Source organism: Maylandia zebra, linkage group LG5, assembly GCF_041146795.1.
Source record: "Maylandia zebra isolate NMK-2024a linkage group LG5, Mzebra_GT3a, whole genome shotgun sequence".
In the NCBI taxonomy this organism is placed as follows: Eukaryota; Metazoa; Chordata; class Actinopteri; order Cichliformes; family Cichlidae; genus Maylandia; species Maylandia zebra.
In genome coordinates this window covers 32,823,555-32,842,923 of record NC_135171.1, presented here as the reverse complement: position 1 = coordinate 32,842,923, position 19,369 = coordinate 32,823,555, and the positions used below count along the sequence as shown (strand labels likewise).

At 39.5% G+C, this 19,369-nt stretch overlaps 1 protein-coding gene across 5 annotated transcripts in view; it reads right to left on the bottom strand.

The window, feature by feature from the left end:
- igsf21a (immunoglobin superfamily, member 21a) overlaps positions 1-19,369 on the bottom strand; it is a 189,055-nt gene that overhangs the window by 68,657 nt on the left and 101,029 nt on the right. For all 5 annotated transcript variants that reach the window (XM_004547443.6, XM_076884231.1, XM_004547444.2 and 2 more), the window contains one exon: positions 10,760-10,881. In XM_004547443.6, the coding sequence (XP_004547500.1) occupies positions 10,760-10,881 (122 nt within the window). The remainder of the gene's footprint in view (positions 1-10,759; positions 10,882-19,369) is intronic.

The window sequence follows — 19,369 nt, the reverse complement described above, 5'->3', positions numbered from 1 at the left end:
ATACAACAAGGAGAGATTGAGAATTTCCTTTTAGTTCTCAGTTTATTTGATATTGACAAAAGTTAGTCAGTTTTGTCTGTTCTTCTGTAAAACAAACTAAGATTTATTTTTAGAATTAATATTTTGTTTCTAAGTGGAATTGACAATTTAGTAGTCTGTTTCGTTTGTTCTATTTTGAAACTTAAACGCTTTAGCGGCTGCCTTTTGTGTAGTTTGCAATATTTGCCTTTATTTATCTGAAAAAGTCTCATGTTCCTTAAGTACATCTACCCTGTTGAACTTATTATGGGAAATAAATATTTAAATAAAAACAAGCTGCTGATTATTTCACATTTTACTTGTGAGCAACGGCACATTTAAATCTTACAAATATAGTTATTTGGCTTATATCGTGATAGATATCGTTATCGCCTGAAATGAAAAAAACATATCGTGATATGAAAAAATCTCATATCGCCCAGCTCTAAAACAAAGCCATAGTTCACTTATCCACAGTCCTGACTACAGGGAGTGCAGAATTATTAGGCAAATGAGTATTTTGTCCACATCATCCTCTTCATGCATGTTGTCTTACTCCACGCTTTATAGGCTCGAAAGCCTACTACCAATTAAGCATATTAGGTGATGTGCATCTCTGTAATGAGAAGGGGTGTGGTCTAATGACATCAACACCCTATATCAGGTGTGCATAATTATTAGGCAACTTCCTTTCCTTTGGCAAAATGGGTCAAAAGAAGGACTTGACAGGCTCAGAAAAGTCAAAAATAGTGAGATATCTTGCAGAGGGATGCAGCAGTCTCAAAATTGCAAAGCTTCTGAAGCGTGATCATCGAACAATCAAGCGTTTCATTCAAAATAGTCAACAGGGTCGCAAGAAGTGTGTGGAAAAACCAAGGCGCAAAATAACTGCCCATGAACTGAGAAAAGTCAAGCGTGCAGCTGCCAAGATGCCACTTGCCACCAGTTTGGCCATATTTCAGAGCTGCAACATCACTGGAGTGCCCAAAAGCACAAGGTGTGCAATACTCAGAGACATGGCCAAGGTAAGAAAGGCTGAAAGACGACCACCACTGAACAAGACACACAAGCTGAAACGTCAAGACTGGGCCAAGAAATATCTCAAGACTGGTTTTTCTAAGGTTTTATGGACTGATGAAATGAGAGTGAGTCTTGATGGGCCAGATGGATGGGCCCGTGGCTGGATTGGTAAAGGGCAGAGAGCTCCAGTCCGACTCAGACGCCAGCAAGGTGGAGGTGGAGTACTGGTTTGGGCTGGTATCATCAAAGATGAGCTTGTGGGGCCTTTTCGGGTTGAGGATGGAGTCAAGCTCAACTCCCAGTCCTACTGCCAGTTTCTGGAAGACACCTTCTTCAAGCAGTGGTACAGGAAGAAGTCTGCATCCTTCAAGAAAAACATGATTTTCATGCAGGACAATGCTCCATCACACGCGTCCAAGTACTCCACAGCGTGGCTGGCAAGAAAGGGTATAAAAGAAGAAAAACTAATGACATGGCCTCCTTGTTCACCTGATCTGAACCCCATTGAGAACCTGTGGTCCATCATCAAATGTGAGATTTACAAGGAGGGAAAACAGTACACCTCTCTGAACAGTGTCTGGGAGGCTGTGGTTGCTGCTGCACGCAATGTTGATGGTGAACAGATCAAAACACTGACAGAATCCATGGATGGCAGGCTTTTGAGTGTCCTTGCAAAGAAAGGTGGCTATATTGGTCGCTGATTTGTTTTTGTTTTGTTTTTGAATGTCAGAAATGTATATTTGTGAATGTGGAGATGTTATATTGATGTCACTGGTAAAAATAAATAATTGAAATGGGTATATATTTGTTTTTTGTTAAGTTGCCTAATAATTATGCACAGTAATAGTCACCTGCACGCACAGATATCCCCCTAAAATAGCTAAAACTAAAAACAAACTAAAAACTACTTCCAAAAACATTCAGCTTTGATATTAATGAGTTTTTTGGGTTCATTGAGAACATGGTTGTTGTTCAATAATAAAATTATTCCTCAAAAATACAACTTGCCTAATAATTCTGCACTCCCTGTACTGCTTACATGGATTCAAACCAAGACAGAGACGGAACTTACCAAGTCCAAAAAGAAGGACCATAACGATAAGATGTGGAAGAATTTGTGGAAGAAAGAAACCTCAAATCAAACCATTTCTGAGTGACTACCTGCTTGGAGTCTCTTACAGTTTGACAGCTAGTTTGACACATGTGTCTAGCTGTCTGGACTTGGGAAAGAGGAAAGGTTGTACTCCTAACACTGAGACTTCTTTTAAATATTAAGACTGGTGGAATTAAATTTTCAGCATCCTCTCTAATCCTCGATTCCATGCATTTGAGAAGTGCTGGTCCACTGAGACACCCCCCCCCCCCCCCCCCCCTGAAATTATACATGTGATTCCAACGCTATTAAAAAAGCTTTATTGCTGTTTTTTTTTTTATTTCCTATTAAAAGGTCAGCTAATGTTTGAAGTTTTTGTTTGGTATGAATCTCAATTTAAAAAGAATAAAGTCATTTTAGTATTGATTTATTTTCTTTCATATTACTGCTCTGATTACACCCATACATCACAAGAACCATCAACACAGTTAAATGCGTGTTGTTTAGTGAACAGCATTATTAGGGGCGCTTAAACAAACTGTTAAGCAAACATGGCTATTTTGAGTTGTTCTACAACTAAACCACAGCAGCACAACATTTATCAGCTAGGTTTATAACAAATAAAATGTAGCACCATCACATTTATTTATTTATATTTGTCTTTTTTATTTATTTATTTATTTCATTTGTTGTGAAAATTTGGGTCTCAGTCAGTTATAAAAAGGTGTTTGGGCAATGACACCATAGCAGATGGTTAAATCAAAGTCTTTCTCAGCCATCGGAACTAAAACGATTATCAGCAAACCAAACATATAGGTAATTAAATTAAAAAGAAAAAAAAACAATTTCTGAAAACTACAAAATGTCCTATGTTAAAACACGCACACACAAAACAGCAGGTACACAGTGGCGGTCGATATCAATGGGCCCCCATGGAGGAGCGGCAAAATCAGCACACCGCAAAGAGAGATCGATTGTCCCCTAGGAGTTTTCCTGTAATGCAGTCCTTCCTCTAGAACTTCTTCTGCCTACAAATGCAAGAAAATGCAACTGCCTAGATGGAGAGTGAAAAAGAGAAGACTTGCCAGAGTAGTGTCTGATAGCTCATCCAGTCAATCTCTGCATCAAATTAACTAGCACATTGTCAGATACTCTTTCTGGCCTGAAGCATTATGGGTGAATGGGTAAAGACTGGCAGTTGTAAGATGGTGAAAAGCAGAGATAAACTGCTGAGGACGGGATGCGAAGTGAGGTGTGTAGTCATCTGTTTCCTTAATGAATGAGCATGAAACAAAATAATCAGGATAATGCTGTGATTCGGTGAGTGTGACAGACTCACTACTTTGTGGTTGCATTATACTAAGTGCTGATGTAGCTCATCTTTCTGTCCTTACCCAACACTATAGTCCTGCTGTTTGCTACCCTAAGTACTTAGGATTTATGCATTGAAATCCACACAAACGCAAAAAGCAGAGCACAGTGACAAAAAGGTAGAAAGAATGGAAGTATTGCTGAAAGAAGGGTAAACGCCCAAATTGAAACCAAACACACAAAGAACACACACACACACACACACACACACACACACACACACACACACACACACACACACACACACACACACACAGACAGACTTTCTGTTGATTAAAATAATTAATTGCATTAATTTGTGAAGCCATTACTCATTCTTCATCACAAATGCAAAGCTTCACTTCACCCTGCAATTATATCTTACAATAGTGTACTGTATGCACATTTCTTTGAAAACAGGAGTCGTGAGAGGGTACTTAAACATCTTTAGAAAGACGTGTGCCACCATTAAAATATTTTACACAAACAGTTTATGGAATGTTTTTTTTTAATTTACTCTTATCTCTTTTTTGTTTCAATAAATAAGTGATGACAAAAGTATGAATCTGCTTTAACTGCTTTTCTGCTTTTATAAAAGAGAGATTGTATGAATGACTCAGTTATTATGTGACCTGTGGCAGTTTATTCTATATTTTTTCAGTTTGAATACATTTTCAATCCATTCAAAAACATGTATTTTTTTCATGTTTTATACTCAATAATAATACTCAAATGTCAAGTGGTGCAACTGCTGATTTAAATGAACAGATTCAAAAGATGATTTTTTTTAAATTGTGTTTAACGGTAATTCAACATAAAATAGTCGGGCACTATTTACTTTTAATTGCTACAATAATCCATTTCATCCACTTTATTCTGCTTATCTGATTCAGTGTTGCCCAATCCAGCTGTCACCAAGTGAAAGGCAGGGTACATCCTGGATAGGATCATCAGTCTATTGTATGTTAAAATAATCTAAATAGTTTTAAAACTGTTAAAATAAATAAAATGATTTTGTACACCAACTGTTCTTAAATTTCAGGCTGACACAGCCAAGACTACGAGACTTTTATTATTAAGTATAAAAAGTGATGTAGCAAAAAAGAAATGTAATCATACAAACAAAATGGGGTTTGTATGGCTGGCTGAATGCATGAATGAAAACTATACATCTGCTGGCACCTCACAAAAAGTATGGGAACAGCACTCTATGTAAAAAGAGAATTTTAGTTTAGTTATACTTTAACTTGTTCTCTTAATAGGCATCCATTAATATCAAATACATTAATATAAAATACAGGCTTTGCATTTTTGGATGAACATTATACTAAAACTCCTACTCTTTTTAAACACATTTCTTCTATACAACAGAGCCAAGGTAACAGATGTCCATTTTCTATAACTTAGCAATATCAGCCTCAAAATAGATTTTAGTTTTTTTTTATCTGCACTACTAAAGCAGAATTTACAGAAACCTCAAGTGGAAGAGAAGATCTGACTTTACAACTGCAGTCAAACTTTAATGTGTAAAAGTTAAGGAACACATATGAAACCTGCATCCAATTTGGTTGGGTTTTCCAAAACAGCAAGTGGTCAAGTGTAAGGAAAAAATGGTCAATTAAAGGCTGTGCAGTGGCAGATAAATGCATTGTATCTCAAGTCACTGTGCACCATTAGTAATGTTAAAAAAGTGCTGTGACTGCAAACAATCATCATAAAAATCGTACTGTTCTCAGTATAAAAAGCTACATTATTACATGTGGCCTATACAGGATGTGTTAAACCAATAACTGATGTCAAGTCAAAGAGTCTTTTATGACAAGCAGCAAACTCCTGCTTTTGATTGGACCCTGAATAGATATCAAATTTCCAGGGTCACTAGTTATGTGCAAGATCTGTTGTTTCCCTTACAAGAACTAATCTATGTATTGACACTTGAAGATGCAGAATGTCACAGCTGCTGTCGTTCTTTGAAAGATTACAGTAATAGCTGTTGAAGCCAAACAAGACTGGGAAATCTTAGATGAACCAATATCAGTGTGACTTCAGATGCTGTTGAATATTTGCAAGATGTAGGAAAGATTATTTTTATTATTGCTACACTATAATAGTACCATAATCACATATAGCTTTTAGATTATACAAAAGCTCTGAAGTTTCCTGCACAATGTTCCATGTTTATAAAGGCTACAGAATATTGAGGCAATCATTTTTGGTCATAAAGCTCCATTCGTCAGAGTGGTAAGGCTTTGTACAGAAGATTTACAATTCTAAAGTGGAAACGGGTGAATACAGTGAGTAAAAATTCAGCTTTTTGCATTTATGAGAAGCACTGAGTTTCTGTTAGACACCATGAAAGCAGGAGTGTGACCAGGGAGTCTTTCTTGACTGGAAAAATGGTGTGATTGTGGCAGAATCCCACATGTCTCTCTGGATGACTAACACAGGCTTAGCATTCTTGTACGGGTGCAGGTAGCAACCAACTGATCAGTGCGCTGTAGAAGACTTTGTGTGTATATATATATATATATATATATATATATATGGATGTGTCCACATGTGGTTGGTCATTTCTTTTGTTGCTGTGTACAAACATGTTTTCGTGTTAGTGTGAATATAAGTGTGTACGCCATTCCATTTTGATTACGCCTACAGTCCCAAAGGGATAGTAGGATTGTCTAAATAAATCATTTTCAGCTGGGCAGACACACCACACAGGAGAAAAGAGAATAGAAAGAAAAAGGAGAGAAAATACATCGAGGTAATGTACATGAGCCAAATCAAAAAAACAACAACAAAAAACAGCAGGATAAAGATGAGATGAAAAGGAATGATGAAAGTGGGATCATTACAAAAAGGATGCAAAGTGTGAAGCATTCTGGGTTTGAATGAAGTTGCAAGGGCAATGAATGGCCAGCGTTTCCTTTTGTGCTGCTAAGCATTCAAATAATGATATCTACAGGAGAAGACCCAAAGCAGAGGGAGAGAGAAATGCAGAGATATGCAGACGGCTGTATTGTAAGGCCTGGGGTAAAAGAAGGCCGTCCCTGGGATGCCTTAAATGTGTAATCAAGCCAACCAAAGTCATGAGACTCCTCCTACTCTGATGTTCTCAATTTCTTGGCAACTTAGTAAAACTTGTTAATGTATACATAGCAGTACTATGTATCCTGTGGATAACAGATCCTTCAAATATAGGTGAAGCACACGTACACCGGCGCCATCTTGCAAGGCGCCGGTGTACGTGGCTTGCCGTCCTCGGCTACATCTGCTTCGCTGCTTCTTACCCTCTCTACGCTCTTTATGGACCTTGGCATTGTATTTTTTTATCCTTTTAGTTGTATGCGCATCTAATGGCTGTGCACTGATTACATACGACAGGCAAACACTTTTAAATCTAAGACTCTCTCATTCCTCTCGGCCTGATCCTTGCTGGAACCTGAGTGACGCCACCGCGCCCCGACCGGACCCTCCGACCGGCTTCCTCCACCTACCTATTCCGAATCTACACAAGAAACGCTATAGGAAACGCGGTAGAAGGAGCGGCCGTCGCGTTCGCTTCAGGCTCTACTTTAAAGCCAGAGCCACAGGCTACCCACATGCCAGCCTGGATATTTTATCTTCTTTCCCTCCTTCCCAGGAGCGCTCTGATGCTAAGTTGCTCACCCACCGTTGGATCTGCTTGGCCGACCACGAAGTCTACCCTGCGATTCCTGTGGCATGTTCTCCTGCTCGGGTTTGGATAACATCGCTCCGACGCGGCGTTTGCCGAAGCAACCTAAGTGTCCTACGACGCACCACCCGTGGCGACTTAGCCCCTAGGATACGGATGGCATTGCTTAATGTCAGGTCGCTGGTCAATAAGACCTTTCTTTTAAATGACTTCATCTCCACTAATGGGATTGATGCCTTATTCCTGACTGAAACCTGGATTCGTCCTGGTGAGTTCATCCCTTTTACTGAACTTCTTCCGTCGGACTGTGTTGCTTTTAGCTCACCAAGGCTTACTGGTAGGGGTGGCGGCGTAGCCTCGGTTTTTAAGAATTCGTATGCAGTTCGGCAGCTACCCTCACCTACCTACTCTAGCTTTGAAGTCCAATTATTGGAGATGACTGCATCCACGACCACACTCTGCGTGGTGGTTTATCGACCGCCTAAATATAGCAAATATTTTATCACGGACTTTGCTGATCTCCTAGGCTCCGTTCTTTTTAAGTATGGTTGTGTTCTCATTGTCGGTGATTTTAACATACACACTTGCTGTAAGGATGACTCATTTGCTAAAGACTTCCTTGCCTTAACGGACTCTTTTAACCTGGCTCAGTGGGTTAATGACCCAACGCATGTTAAAGGACATACTTTGGACTTGGTTTTCTCATATGGTCTGGACATTTGTATCAAGGATATAAGTGACGCTGGGATCTCGGATCATTTCCCAGTTATATTTGATACTGGCTTATGCACTAATGAACTACATCCTGCGGCTCCCCTTCGCCCGCTACGTGTAATTAATGCTGAAGCGATGTCAAACTTCTCTATGTCTTTCTTGGATTCTGCATCTGTCACTCTCGACTGTTGTTCTTTTCACTCGGTTGATGACTGTGCTAATTCCTTCCTATCGCTGATTTCTTCAATCCTTGATACTGTTGCCCCCATTAAGATGAAGCGCCCTAGAACCTACTCTCAGTGTTGGCTTAATGACACTACGCGCGCCTTACGTCGCGTGTGTCGGCGCGCTGAGAGAAGGTGGAAAAAAGATAAACTTCAGGTTTCCCATGACATGCTACGGACTAGCCGCTTAAAATTCCAAAGTGCTGCTAAAACGGCCAAAGCGTCCTTCTTGTCCAAAATCATCCTGGCCAATGACCATAACCCCCGTACCTTATTTAAAATTTTTAACTCTGTGGTTAACCCTTCCCCGGACATGCCTTTAATTCATTCTCAGGGTCTTTGTGAGCGATTTCAAACTCACTTTTTAAAAAAGGTCTCATCTCTTAAGTCCTCCCTTCCCCCTGCTTTATATCCTCTCCCCATTCCTGAGTGCATTTCAACTTTCCACCAGTTTGAGCCTGTGTCACTTTTGACTCTTAAGCGGCTAGTTGCTCAAATGAATAACACCAATACTGTGCTTGACATTCTTCCATCTCGTTTAGCTAAGGACTGTTTTGATGTAATCGGACCTAGTATCCTATTTCTTATGAACTTTTCCTTGCTCTCAGGCTGTGTTCCTTTGTCCTTTAAGCATGCTGTAGTCCACCCGATTCTTAAAAAAAGAAATTCTGACTGTTATGACCTTTCAAACTATAGACCGATCTCTAAGCTTTCGTTCTTGTCCAAGATCCTGGAGAGACTAGTTCTCTCCCAACTCCAGGCGTACTTGGACACGAACAATATTGCTGAGAAATTTCAATCTGCCTTTAAGCCATTGCATAGCACTGAAACAGCGTTGGTTAGAGTTCTTAATGATATTCTTGTAATCACTGATACTGGACGCTCTATGGTCCTAGTTTTACTGGACCTCTCTTCGGCCTTTGATATGGTAGACCATAACATTTTATTACTAAGACTTGAGCACACTGTGGGTATTAGAGGCACTGCCCTCGACTGGTTTAAATCATACCTCACTGATAGATCCTTATCAGTTCACTTAGGCACCTTCTCCTCTTCCTCCGCTCCGGTCTGTTGTGGTGTGCCTCAAGGATCAGTTTTAGGCCCTATTCTCTTCTCATTGTATTTGCTCCCTCTAGGCACAATCTTTGAAAAATACAATATCGCCTTCCACTGTTATGCCGATGACATACAGATCTATTTTGAACTTACTGACGACCTTGCTGTGTCCCTGCACTACTTTCAAGAATGCATGCGGGAGGTCAAAGAATGGTTCCTGAGTAATTCCCTCGTTTTAAATGATAAGAAGACTGAGATTGTGGTGTTCAACAGTAAAATCCCTCGTGCCCAACTCTGTGCTGCCCTGGGTTCCTTTGCTAGTTTTTCTTGTGACTATGTCAGTAACTTGGGTGTACTGCTGGATAGCTCGCTCAAACTCGATAAGCAAGTGTCTGCTGTAGTGAGATCTAGCTTCCACCAACTGCGCCTTATCTCTAAGGCTAGGCATTATATTCCGCATGAGGACCTGGAGAAGCTTATTCACGCTTTTGTGACCTCCAGGTTGGATTATTGTAACTCCTTGTACTATGGTCTTCCCTCTTCTCTTCTTCTTAAACTGCAAACAGTCCAAAATGCAGCAGCCCGCCTTTTGACTGGTACCAGGAAATTTTGCCATATTACCCCTGTCCTAGCTAGCCTGCATTGGCTGCCCATAAAGTACCGTATTCAATTTAAAATATTACTCCTTACTTTCAAAACTATTAATAAATTAGCGCCAAGTTATCTTAGTGAACTTCTCAAACCACATACTCCTGCTAGAACACTCAGATCTGCCACTCAACTACTTCTGACCCAACCCAGATCTCGACTGAAGTCCTGGGGTGACCGTGCGTTTGCTCTGGCTGCCCCGGTACTGTGGAATACCCTTCCTCTCGACCTCCGCGCATCTGACTCCATTGCACTGTTCAAATCACGATTAAAAACCCACTTATTCAATCTTGCCTTTCCCTCTAGTTAATATTTCTTTTATGATTTTATATCATGCACTTCTATGCTCATTTAAATTCTTGTTTGCTCTGTACCTGTTGCTTTCCTATGTATTAGTGACAGTTATCTGTTTGCATATTTAGTACTTGCTTTGGTCCTATTTCTATTATCCTCCTCCTATACTCTATTTTACTTGTTAAGCACCTTGGCATACCCTTGGTTTTTAAGTGTGCTTTATAAATAAAGTTTATTATTATTATTATAAGCACATGCTCAACTCCATGTGCTGCATCGCTCCAAGTGTAAGAGATTGGGTTTGCTACCTGGGATATATAAAACCACTACATAATAGGGCAGCCTGACCAGATGTTAGATAAATCTTTAACACTAAAGACTTTATCCTGTGCAGAGTTGATGATTAGAGTTTGCCACTGCCTCCTGTCCTCATGTAATAAAACCCCTTTGCTCGGTCACTGAGTCTGGCCTTCTGGCCTCATCTGACCACCAGCAGATGGCTGGGAATGAAGTTGGGTTGTACCGAACAGGAATTCATCTTAGTGCATTTCATCACAGTGTCAGAAGGTTGTTTGATTATACAGTGAGTTTAATATTTTACAATTCACCACTGCAGCAAAACAAATCTATTATGAAAAACAAGAAAACTGAATTCATTTTTAGGCTTACCGGACAGTTGATTGGTATACAAGGTCTTCACGCCTGCGGTAGTCCTCCATGTGAGAGTAATTTGTATTAAACATAGCATCGTAGGTGAAGATTTTCTGCTTGATAGTACCTCCATCTGTGACCTGTGAAGCAAAAGGAGAGAGCATTACTAAGGTGAATTCTCCAGTGATGAATGGGACAGGAGCAACCTTTTTACCCCTAGAGCTTTTCTTATGAATAAACTGTTGTCACATGGCCTGAGAGTGCACAAAGTAATCCTGCCTGCAATTACCTCATTGATTCATGATAAGTTTATTCATTATAAGGTCTAATGGCAAAGGGATTAAAAATCTGCTGACACGATAACCTCGAAGAGACAGTCTCTCGGCTTCATTTGTGGCCATGGATAAATCTTAATGAAGACTGACGTAGTACAGTGTTCTGCATGTGACAAGTAGTCCGCTTTCTGTAGAGGTAATAGCATGTGACAAGACAAAGATAACAGAAGAGGATATTCAAACACTGGTCTTGTTTCATTTTTTTTCTGGGTAGATGATCGAGCAGTTCTTTCCTTTCCAGTATTCACAGGAGTGTTAAACTCACTTCAAAGCAGCCCCTAATGCTGCTTTGAAGAAGGACATTGTTGGTGAGCCATGGATCCTTCTTCTGTTTGCCAGAGAAGATTGGTTCTGATCCAAACAAATCACTTCAGTTGAATAAACAATGTCAAAGGATTTCATGATTAGTCCATACTAAAATACACATGGTCTCATGTAAAGAAAAGGCTAAATTGTACTTATATCAGCAAACAATTGTTCCCTGTGAATGTAGGGTAACTCCTATGACCCCTTGCCTCTAGAGAAAGCTTACTGCCTTAGGCTTATTTTGCTAACAGGTTCTGCAGAGGGAGTTGGCAATGCTGAAACAACGAAAAGCGCAGGAGTGTGAAAATAAATTACCCCAGTTACCTGTAACAAACAACTTCTTCTTGGTTACAGGCCCACCGGTTTGGCAGGAGCTGGGATTTTTTTTTTAAACAGATTTTAAATATTAAAGGTCAACATGCTTGCTCGTAAAAAGCATTCATCTACTTTCTAACTTAAGATTTTTGAGATGTTGTGAACAAAATCAAAGGATTGTGCCCATCTGTTTTATTTTAATATCACTTCACATGTATAGCACAAAGCAAGTTTATTTGGACCACTATAGAAGAGGAGAGGGAGATTAAGAGCAGCCTCTAAAAGCAAAAGCACATCTGGAAACCAGTTAGACTTGTCCCACCACTGTAGCTACAGTAATGCTTATTTTACAAAGATCGGTTTAAGGAGGAAAACTGGTATTTTTTTGTTTAACATACTTGTGCAACACCACACATGAAATAGATTTTTCAGACTTTAAAAGCATACCTCCATTAACTTTATTTCCATATTGTACAATGGTATCTCATATGGGTGCCATACACATATTGGAAATCGAGAGACAGCACATTCCAATGGAAAAAAATAAAATGCCACTGAGACAAAGTAATATACGTTACAGATTAATGCAGAGTGAAGCACACATTCATAACAATGAATTATGCAGCAAAACTGTCACTGAAATTTGAATGGTTCATTTCCAGTTATTTGCCTGTATCACTCAATTTCACACTGCAATAGTGCCTGAGTAAGCGATTAAATACGTGAAACTAGATCAAATACAATTCTACAAAAAGAGTTTTGTTATTTGTATTTGCACGTTTCTGTCAGTCAAAAAATAATTTGAACAACTAATGTTAGACAGCAAGCGCAATCATTTTTATTGGTCCTTAATATTTCCTTGATTGCTTGTTTTGAATTGTAGGTCTATGCCTTGTAAAAATGCAACTAGCTGTTCAACTAGTTTTGGCAGTATTAGTCATTAAATATAACATACAAGACAGCCTTAACCTTGGACAATCAACTGAGCCAAAAAAATAAATAAATAAATTAGGCATATATTGCAAAAGAATGGACAAAAATGCAGGAGTTCTGCAACTAAAAGCAATATTTAGTTTGGTCTTCTTAAAGCACAATAGCAAAATAAAATAACATGTGATGGTTTGAAGCTCAAACTAAAACACTGGAAAAGAAAGAGTCCTTCTCTAAAAGAATGAAGAATGGTTTCGGTAAGACCTGCACCAAGTTCCTGTATGTGTTCGTAGGGCTGGTTTGACTCAATCTAATGACCTTAGCTTGAGATGACACTTTAGGTAATAAGTACCCAATTTGAGCCGGGTAGCTTTGAGGATATATCATTTTATTTGTAATCCTTGTAGAATGTGAGAAGCAATAACCGTATCTAGTGGAGCTAAAGAAGAAAAGCATTCCACCTACAGAAATGCAAACATCATTACCACAATCCAGAAAAAATACATCAAAGTGTTTAATTGCCAAGTCTCCTGGAAATGCGCTGGAAAAACACCACAAAAGCAATAAAAAGGATAAACAAACTTGTGGATTATCTCCAAAAAGGGGTTGCATATCTTCAGATTTTTAGGGTTTCATTAGTTCGTGTCAGATGCATAGGCATGCCTAAAGCTGTGTGAGACATTCAGATCTAACCAGATATTTTCTACTTTGGCATAGGAAAGAAAGAAGACATGACTGTAATCATTTACACTGATTTTCATTTGCAACTTTAAGAAATTAACAAATCCTACAAATGAAGGCTTACTTTCCCTTTACTTTCAAAGTGCTGCTGAATTTAAAGTTCGAAGACTGAATAAACTCATGCAAATATGATTAGCTGTTCTTCAAGTACTGAGCTGAGTTGGGGATATTTCCTTGCTGCCTTCTTTCACAGTCTATGTAATCCAGCAAGCATTACTATTGCTTAGTCCTCCTCCTGGAAAATCTGGTGGATAATGCAGGTGTTAGATTTCTGGTTGTCTAGAAGCCCTAAGGACCAGAGAGAAGATTTCTGCCTAAGACAGGTCTTCTCAGTGGCACCCTCTCTTTATCTATCTCTTCTTAATGATTTCACCTCTTAATTAAGACTAACCTGTAAACCTCTGTGTAATAAATCTGATACAATCTACACATCAGTGAATGTCTTGCTATCCCCTCAAGAGGACCAAGACTAACTATGGAAGGGACAGAACAGTGAGAAGGGAGAGAGAGTGGGAGGGTGAAAAGAGATCCAAACTGTGCCAAAATGGCTCTACAAGAGGGAGGGCAAGAGGGAGATGAATACTCTTTGATTGCAGAAAAGCACCGTTGGGGAAGCAAAGCTTTGCTACAACTGCTTTGTTGAATCCAGGCCATGCAATGCACATGAGGCACAGAAGCACCAAACCTTTCTAACACTCTGCCATCTGGAGATATGAAAGGCGAGAATGGGTGGTAGAAAGTTTGCTACTTCTCTCCTGTCTACATTGTGTCATAAAGTGGCAAAAGAAGAGTAGGTTGACAGAGAGGTAACAACGAGGTGAGTTTGAAAGTGCTTAAACCAGAGTCCTGTGCTTCTCTTGAGATGTTGCAATCCTAAAATCTCTCCAGACAGAGGTTGTATCCTTCCTGGCCAGTCAGCTGAAATGCCTCTCTAATGATGTCTGCTATTATTGGGGTCAGATTAGGACTGGGTCTCAGGGGTTAACCAAAGCCCTCCTCCCCTCCGCCTGTCTAGGGTGGGCCTATTTATAGGCTGCAGCTGCATCAGCAGCCACTGGAGGAAATTCAGCTAACACACTGCGGGCCAACTGTGAGAGATTCAACCTGAATCCTGCTTTATAATTTCAGGCAGCAGTCTGAGAATCACTACAGAAAGTCTTTTTACACCATTTTTGAAACAAGTTAGAAAAAAATGTAACTGTGCATAGTTTCCAAAGGATTTCTAGTCTCTACTTACAAAGCCATGGAAGACCTATGAAATTAAAATTATACTAAGCATGTTCTTCATATGGTGTATAATAATTAGATGGTAATGGCTTTCAACAAATTTTTTATTCATATCTTATTAGCATTTTTTGTGATCTGAATGCAAAGTCTACCACGTTCATAAGATGGTCAACAGCATGGCTTTCAAATAATATCTTAATAAGATTTATTCCCATTCAGATTTATTTCCATTCAGTCCCTCATTTAAAGACTAACAAAAGAGATGATCAGTTCATTGTCATGACCTGGCTTGGCACTTTCCTTCATTTCCATGCTAATTTGCGTAATATTATTATGTCACAAAGTGTCATTTTGAAACCGGCTAGAAAAACTGGGAGACACTGTCTTGTAAAATTGCCATTTCTGTACCGAAACAATAATGCAAAATACAGAACTTGTGTCCCAGAATGTCAAATTACTTGAATTACTTAAATAAGTTCAAATAATAAGTTTCCTCTACAATGCTGTGGAGGAAACAATTATTTGATCTCCTATAAACTTGTAAGTTTGCTAATAAGGAAATGGACAGTCTATATTTTTTAAAGTACTCTCACTTTACTGGATAGAGACAGAATATTAAACAAAAATCCAGAATAAAAGGACATCAAAGTTTTAAATTGACTTGCATGTCATTAAGTAAAATAAGTATGTATAAGTAGATGAAATATGACTTAGTATTTGGTTGGGAAACTCTTGGCAAGCGCAGCTCTAAGACATTTGTTGTAGTTGGTCATCAGGTTTGCACACATCTCAGAAGGGATTTTGGTCTGCTCCTCTTTACAGAAACTCTTTAAATTTTGGTTGCTGGTTGGCAACTGAAACCTTCAGCTCCATCCACAGATTTTCTCAAGTACCGAGGTCTGGAGACTGTCTGGAGACTGTCTGGAGACTGTCTAGGCCACTCCATGATCTTACTGTTCTTCTTTTTTTTACCCACTATTTTGTTGCCTTGGCAGTATGTTTTGGGCCATTGTTATGCTGGAAGAACCATGACCCATCGGCAGTGTTCTTCCTAAGGGAAGTAGGTTCTTATCCAAGGTTTTACAATACATGGTCCATTGGCTCCACAATGTGCTGAAGTTATCCAGTATCCTCTGCAGTAAAACAGTCCCAAAGCATAATGTTTTTTCCACCTCTGTTACTTGACTGTGGGGATGGTGTTCTTTGGGTCATTCTCAAAGCATTTCTTTCCTCCAAACATGGCATGTCAAGTTGATGCCAAAGAGTTTGATTTTGGTCCAAAGCACTTTCCCCAAGCTTCTCTAAATCATTTAGATCTTCTGTGGCACATGTGCCTCCTTGAGCAAGGGGACCATGCGGTACTGCATGATTGCAGTGCGTTACCAATGGTGGTCTATGTGACTGAAGATATTAACAAGCTCGTCTCATGTAGTTTTTGGCTGGTCCACCACCTTTATCATGATAACCTCACTCAATGAGGCAAGATCTTGCACTGAACTCACAGATGAGGGTGACCAATAGTCGTGTTATATGTCTTCCAATTCCAAATAATGGCAGCAACAGTTTCTTGACAATGGTCTTGAGGATCATTCCAGCCTTTTGCAATTCTACAGTAATTTCCATGATGTATTTTGCCATCTCTTTGGTCATGTCCATGGTGGCATAGAGGCTGGAATGGAGTAAATGATGTGCTTTATGCACATAATAAGATGAAGTCAGGAGTATCTGTAATTGATAGATTGTTATCTGTGTGCCACAGAGACACACCCAATCTGTGGGATGCCTTACTCAGTTTTCAGGTAACTAGTGTTACCAGTGCATTTGGCTATGGGTGAGCTAGTACGTCCTATCTTAGTGGCATGCCCTAGTTTCTTCGTATAAAAAACAAAGGACCATACACATTTTCACTTAATGTGAACAGATTTTCGGTTGCCCGACAGAGTCTGTCCCACACCTGGTGGGTTATTTCGAGGTTCAGTCCTACTCCCCATAGACTTGTTTATTGCTCCACATCATCAGATTGTAAGCCAGCCCGTGTAGTGCCACAGATCGAGTGCCTCCCTCATGGTCTATCACTGTAGTATTGTCTGTCCTGACCAAGACATGACAATTTTTCAGGATTAGCAAGAAATGTCTCAAAGTCAGAAAACCTGCCATGAGCACAAAGTAATTTATATGTGCTCAACAGTGCCTCTGGGGCCAAGTGCCATTAGACAGATGCGTAACAGCAACCTGGTGTTTTTTGCCACTTCCTCTCTGCTGGAAGCACGTATTAGAAAACTGTTCAAATATGTGAACACTGTCTACGAAGGGTCCACTGTTTCTTTGATACACTGAAAACCCAAGGGGGGAGTGCCAGCCCGAACACGAGGGTATTCCTTGGCTACACCCTGAATAGCGTACCTGATAAATTTTCTGTTCTCTACTTAAATTCTTATGTGAAAATAAGCATCCTCATATCCCACTGATTTGAACCAGTCACCCTGTCAAATAGATCAAAACAGCACATTTCATGTCTGCATTTTGAATTTGTATATTATGAGGTGAAAATTAAAAGAATCAGTCTACCCTTTTGCAGAGTGAGGAAATATTTGCATTGGAAGCCGCATACTTAATTTCCTCCTCTGGTCAAATTCTATTGCCCCTCAGCTTAAGAAAGAAGAAATTTTACTCTAGTGAAACTGGGCGGGTTTGTTCCAGACTGTAGTCTGCAGCCACTCACAACAGTTGCCAACACCCATGGATGGAGTGTACATGCGTGCCATTCCTGTACTCTGGCGGCCAAGGAGCCTGGGGGATTAAAGTACAAAACTGGACAGCTATGCCCTCTTTTAATATGGCAATAGTATCCTAATATGGAAATCCCATGAGCTAATATTACCTTAATATTATGAGATAACTGCCTTTAAAGTGATAGAAAAGCAAAAAATAAATAAATAATCAAATGCACAGATATTACCATGTTTTATTATTTTTACCCATTTAACTATACTATTACTAACTGATTTTGTCTCATAATCTTACATTTGTTTCCACAATATTAACTCCAGCCTCTGGCTTGATATTACGAAATTACAGAAATTTCAATGCAATATTACTCAGCTATAAAAACTGTTGATTACTTGACTCTCACTTGGATATTACTTTAGTAATTAAAATATATTAATTTGCTGTTTTGATAGTATTACCTTCTCGATTCCACCCTATTATCCCACTGCTACGACATTATCAATGAGTGCTAATAGAAAGTATTGTGTGTATAACAACAGGGACAATGCAGGCGTATTTCAAAGTGTGGATCTGCAAAACCTAAGTACTGTATAATGTTGATCTTCACTCAGTGAGAAGATTCGGTATGCAGCATTGGTGGCCCTGCCTCTTAACCTGTGAGTTTACAGCTCTGCATGCTGTGCTTCCCTAGTGGGTGCTGAGTGACAGAGGACTTGGTTAACGGGATTTCATGCTTCAAATGACAGGCTTCTCTCCTCCCTCTGTCTGTCACTACACTCTGTGGGGAAGCACAGTTAATTCAAGCTGGTAGGTTGCAACGCTCCAAACATATACAGTACCTTTGATGCACAAAAGGGTTGATAATACAGTGCCACACTAAATTTAAAAAAACCTGAGTTTGTAGGAACGGTTCATCTAACAATTCCTTTAACAGTAAGACTGCTTCAAAGCATATAAAACTAATTCAAAATGCTTTAGCTCATCAAATACAATTTGCGAATATTTATTTGAGAGACACTTGCCAGCAGCCATGGAAATACAGTGATAGTCCCTTTTGCTACTTCCATATTACCTCTAGAAATATAATGGAAACTTGTGATGCTATCAGGTCTTCAAGCAGAGTTTGCACTGGAATAAATCATCATACTTAGGCAGTTGTCAGTATAAAGATTTAAAAAAAAAATCTATTCATGTGAGTGTTTTACGGTCAGTGGCTTTGCTTACATATCTGAAATGTGAGCCTTTCGTATAAGAAATTTTCAGTCAATGGCTATATGCACATACAAAGTATAGGAGCACAGCACTGTTGTAGTAAAATCATTTTCCAGCATGTTATCAGTATCACATGTTCCAGCTCTACTGTCAGGCATTTTGATTCCAGCATTACAGCTTACAAGCAGGTTGTGATTGGCTGCTGCTGGAACTGCCAGATTACATACAAGGATAAGAGCTGGGCTTCATGAAAACTATGCCACCAACAGGAACAGACCAGCTGCATTCAGCTACACCCTAGAGGTAGCAGGGTGAGGGTCAGGCACAGCGACGGTATAAATTCAGGCAGTTGAGTGTTATGCAAGCGTGTTATCTAAAGCCATCTGAGACAAGGCCATCCAGAGATGGTTATTACGGCTGTCATTCTGAGGGAGAAAGGCTGTCTGTGGGCTGACAGCGAGGAGGTGATGAGATCAAAGCAGGTCAGACTTGTTGGTGACTGCTGATCTACAGTATATTGGTTATTGTAAAGGCACTGTATAAAGCAGTGCAGCATGTCCTGGGCATTATTACAGTACAGTTTTTGAACTTCTTCTCCAGACATTGATTATATCTCAAAAAGACATTAAAATTACACATATTGATTTTTTCCATGAAAATATAATTCACTTCATGCCTTAAATAGCTTAGATACACTCTACATGTTTCCATCCTTTAGTACTGTATGTGCAGATCTAAGAATATGCAAATATATGCACAAGCTGTCTTAATACATAATTTTGACAAGTTATTGGTACACTGCATTTCTACGGGGGAAATATTCATCCTACGC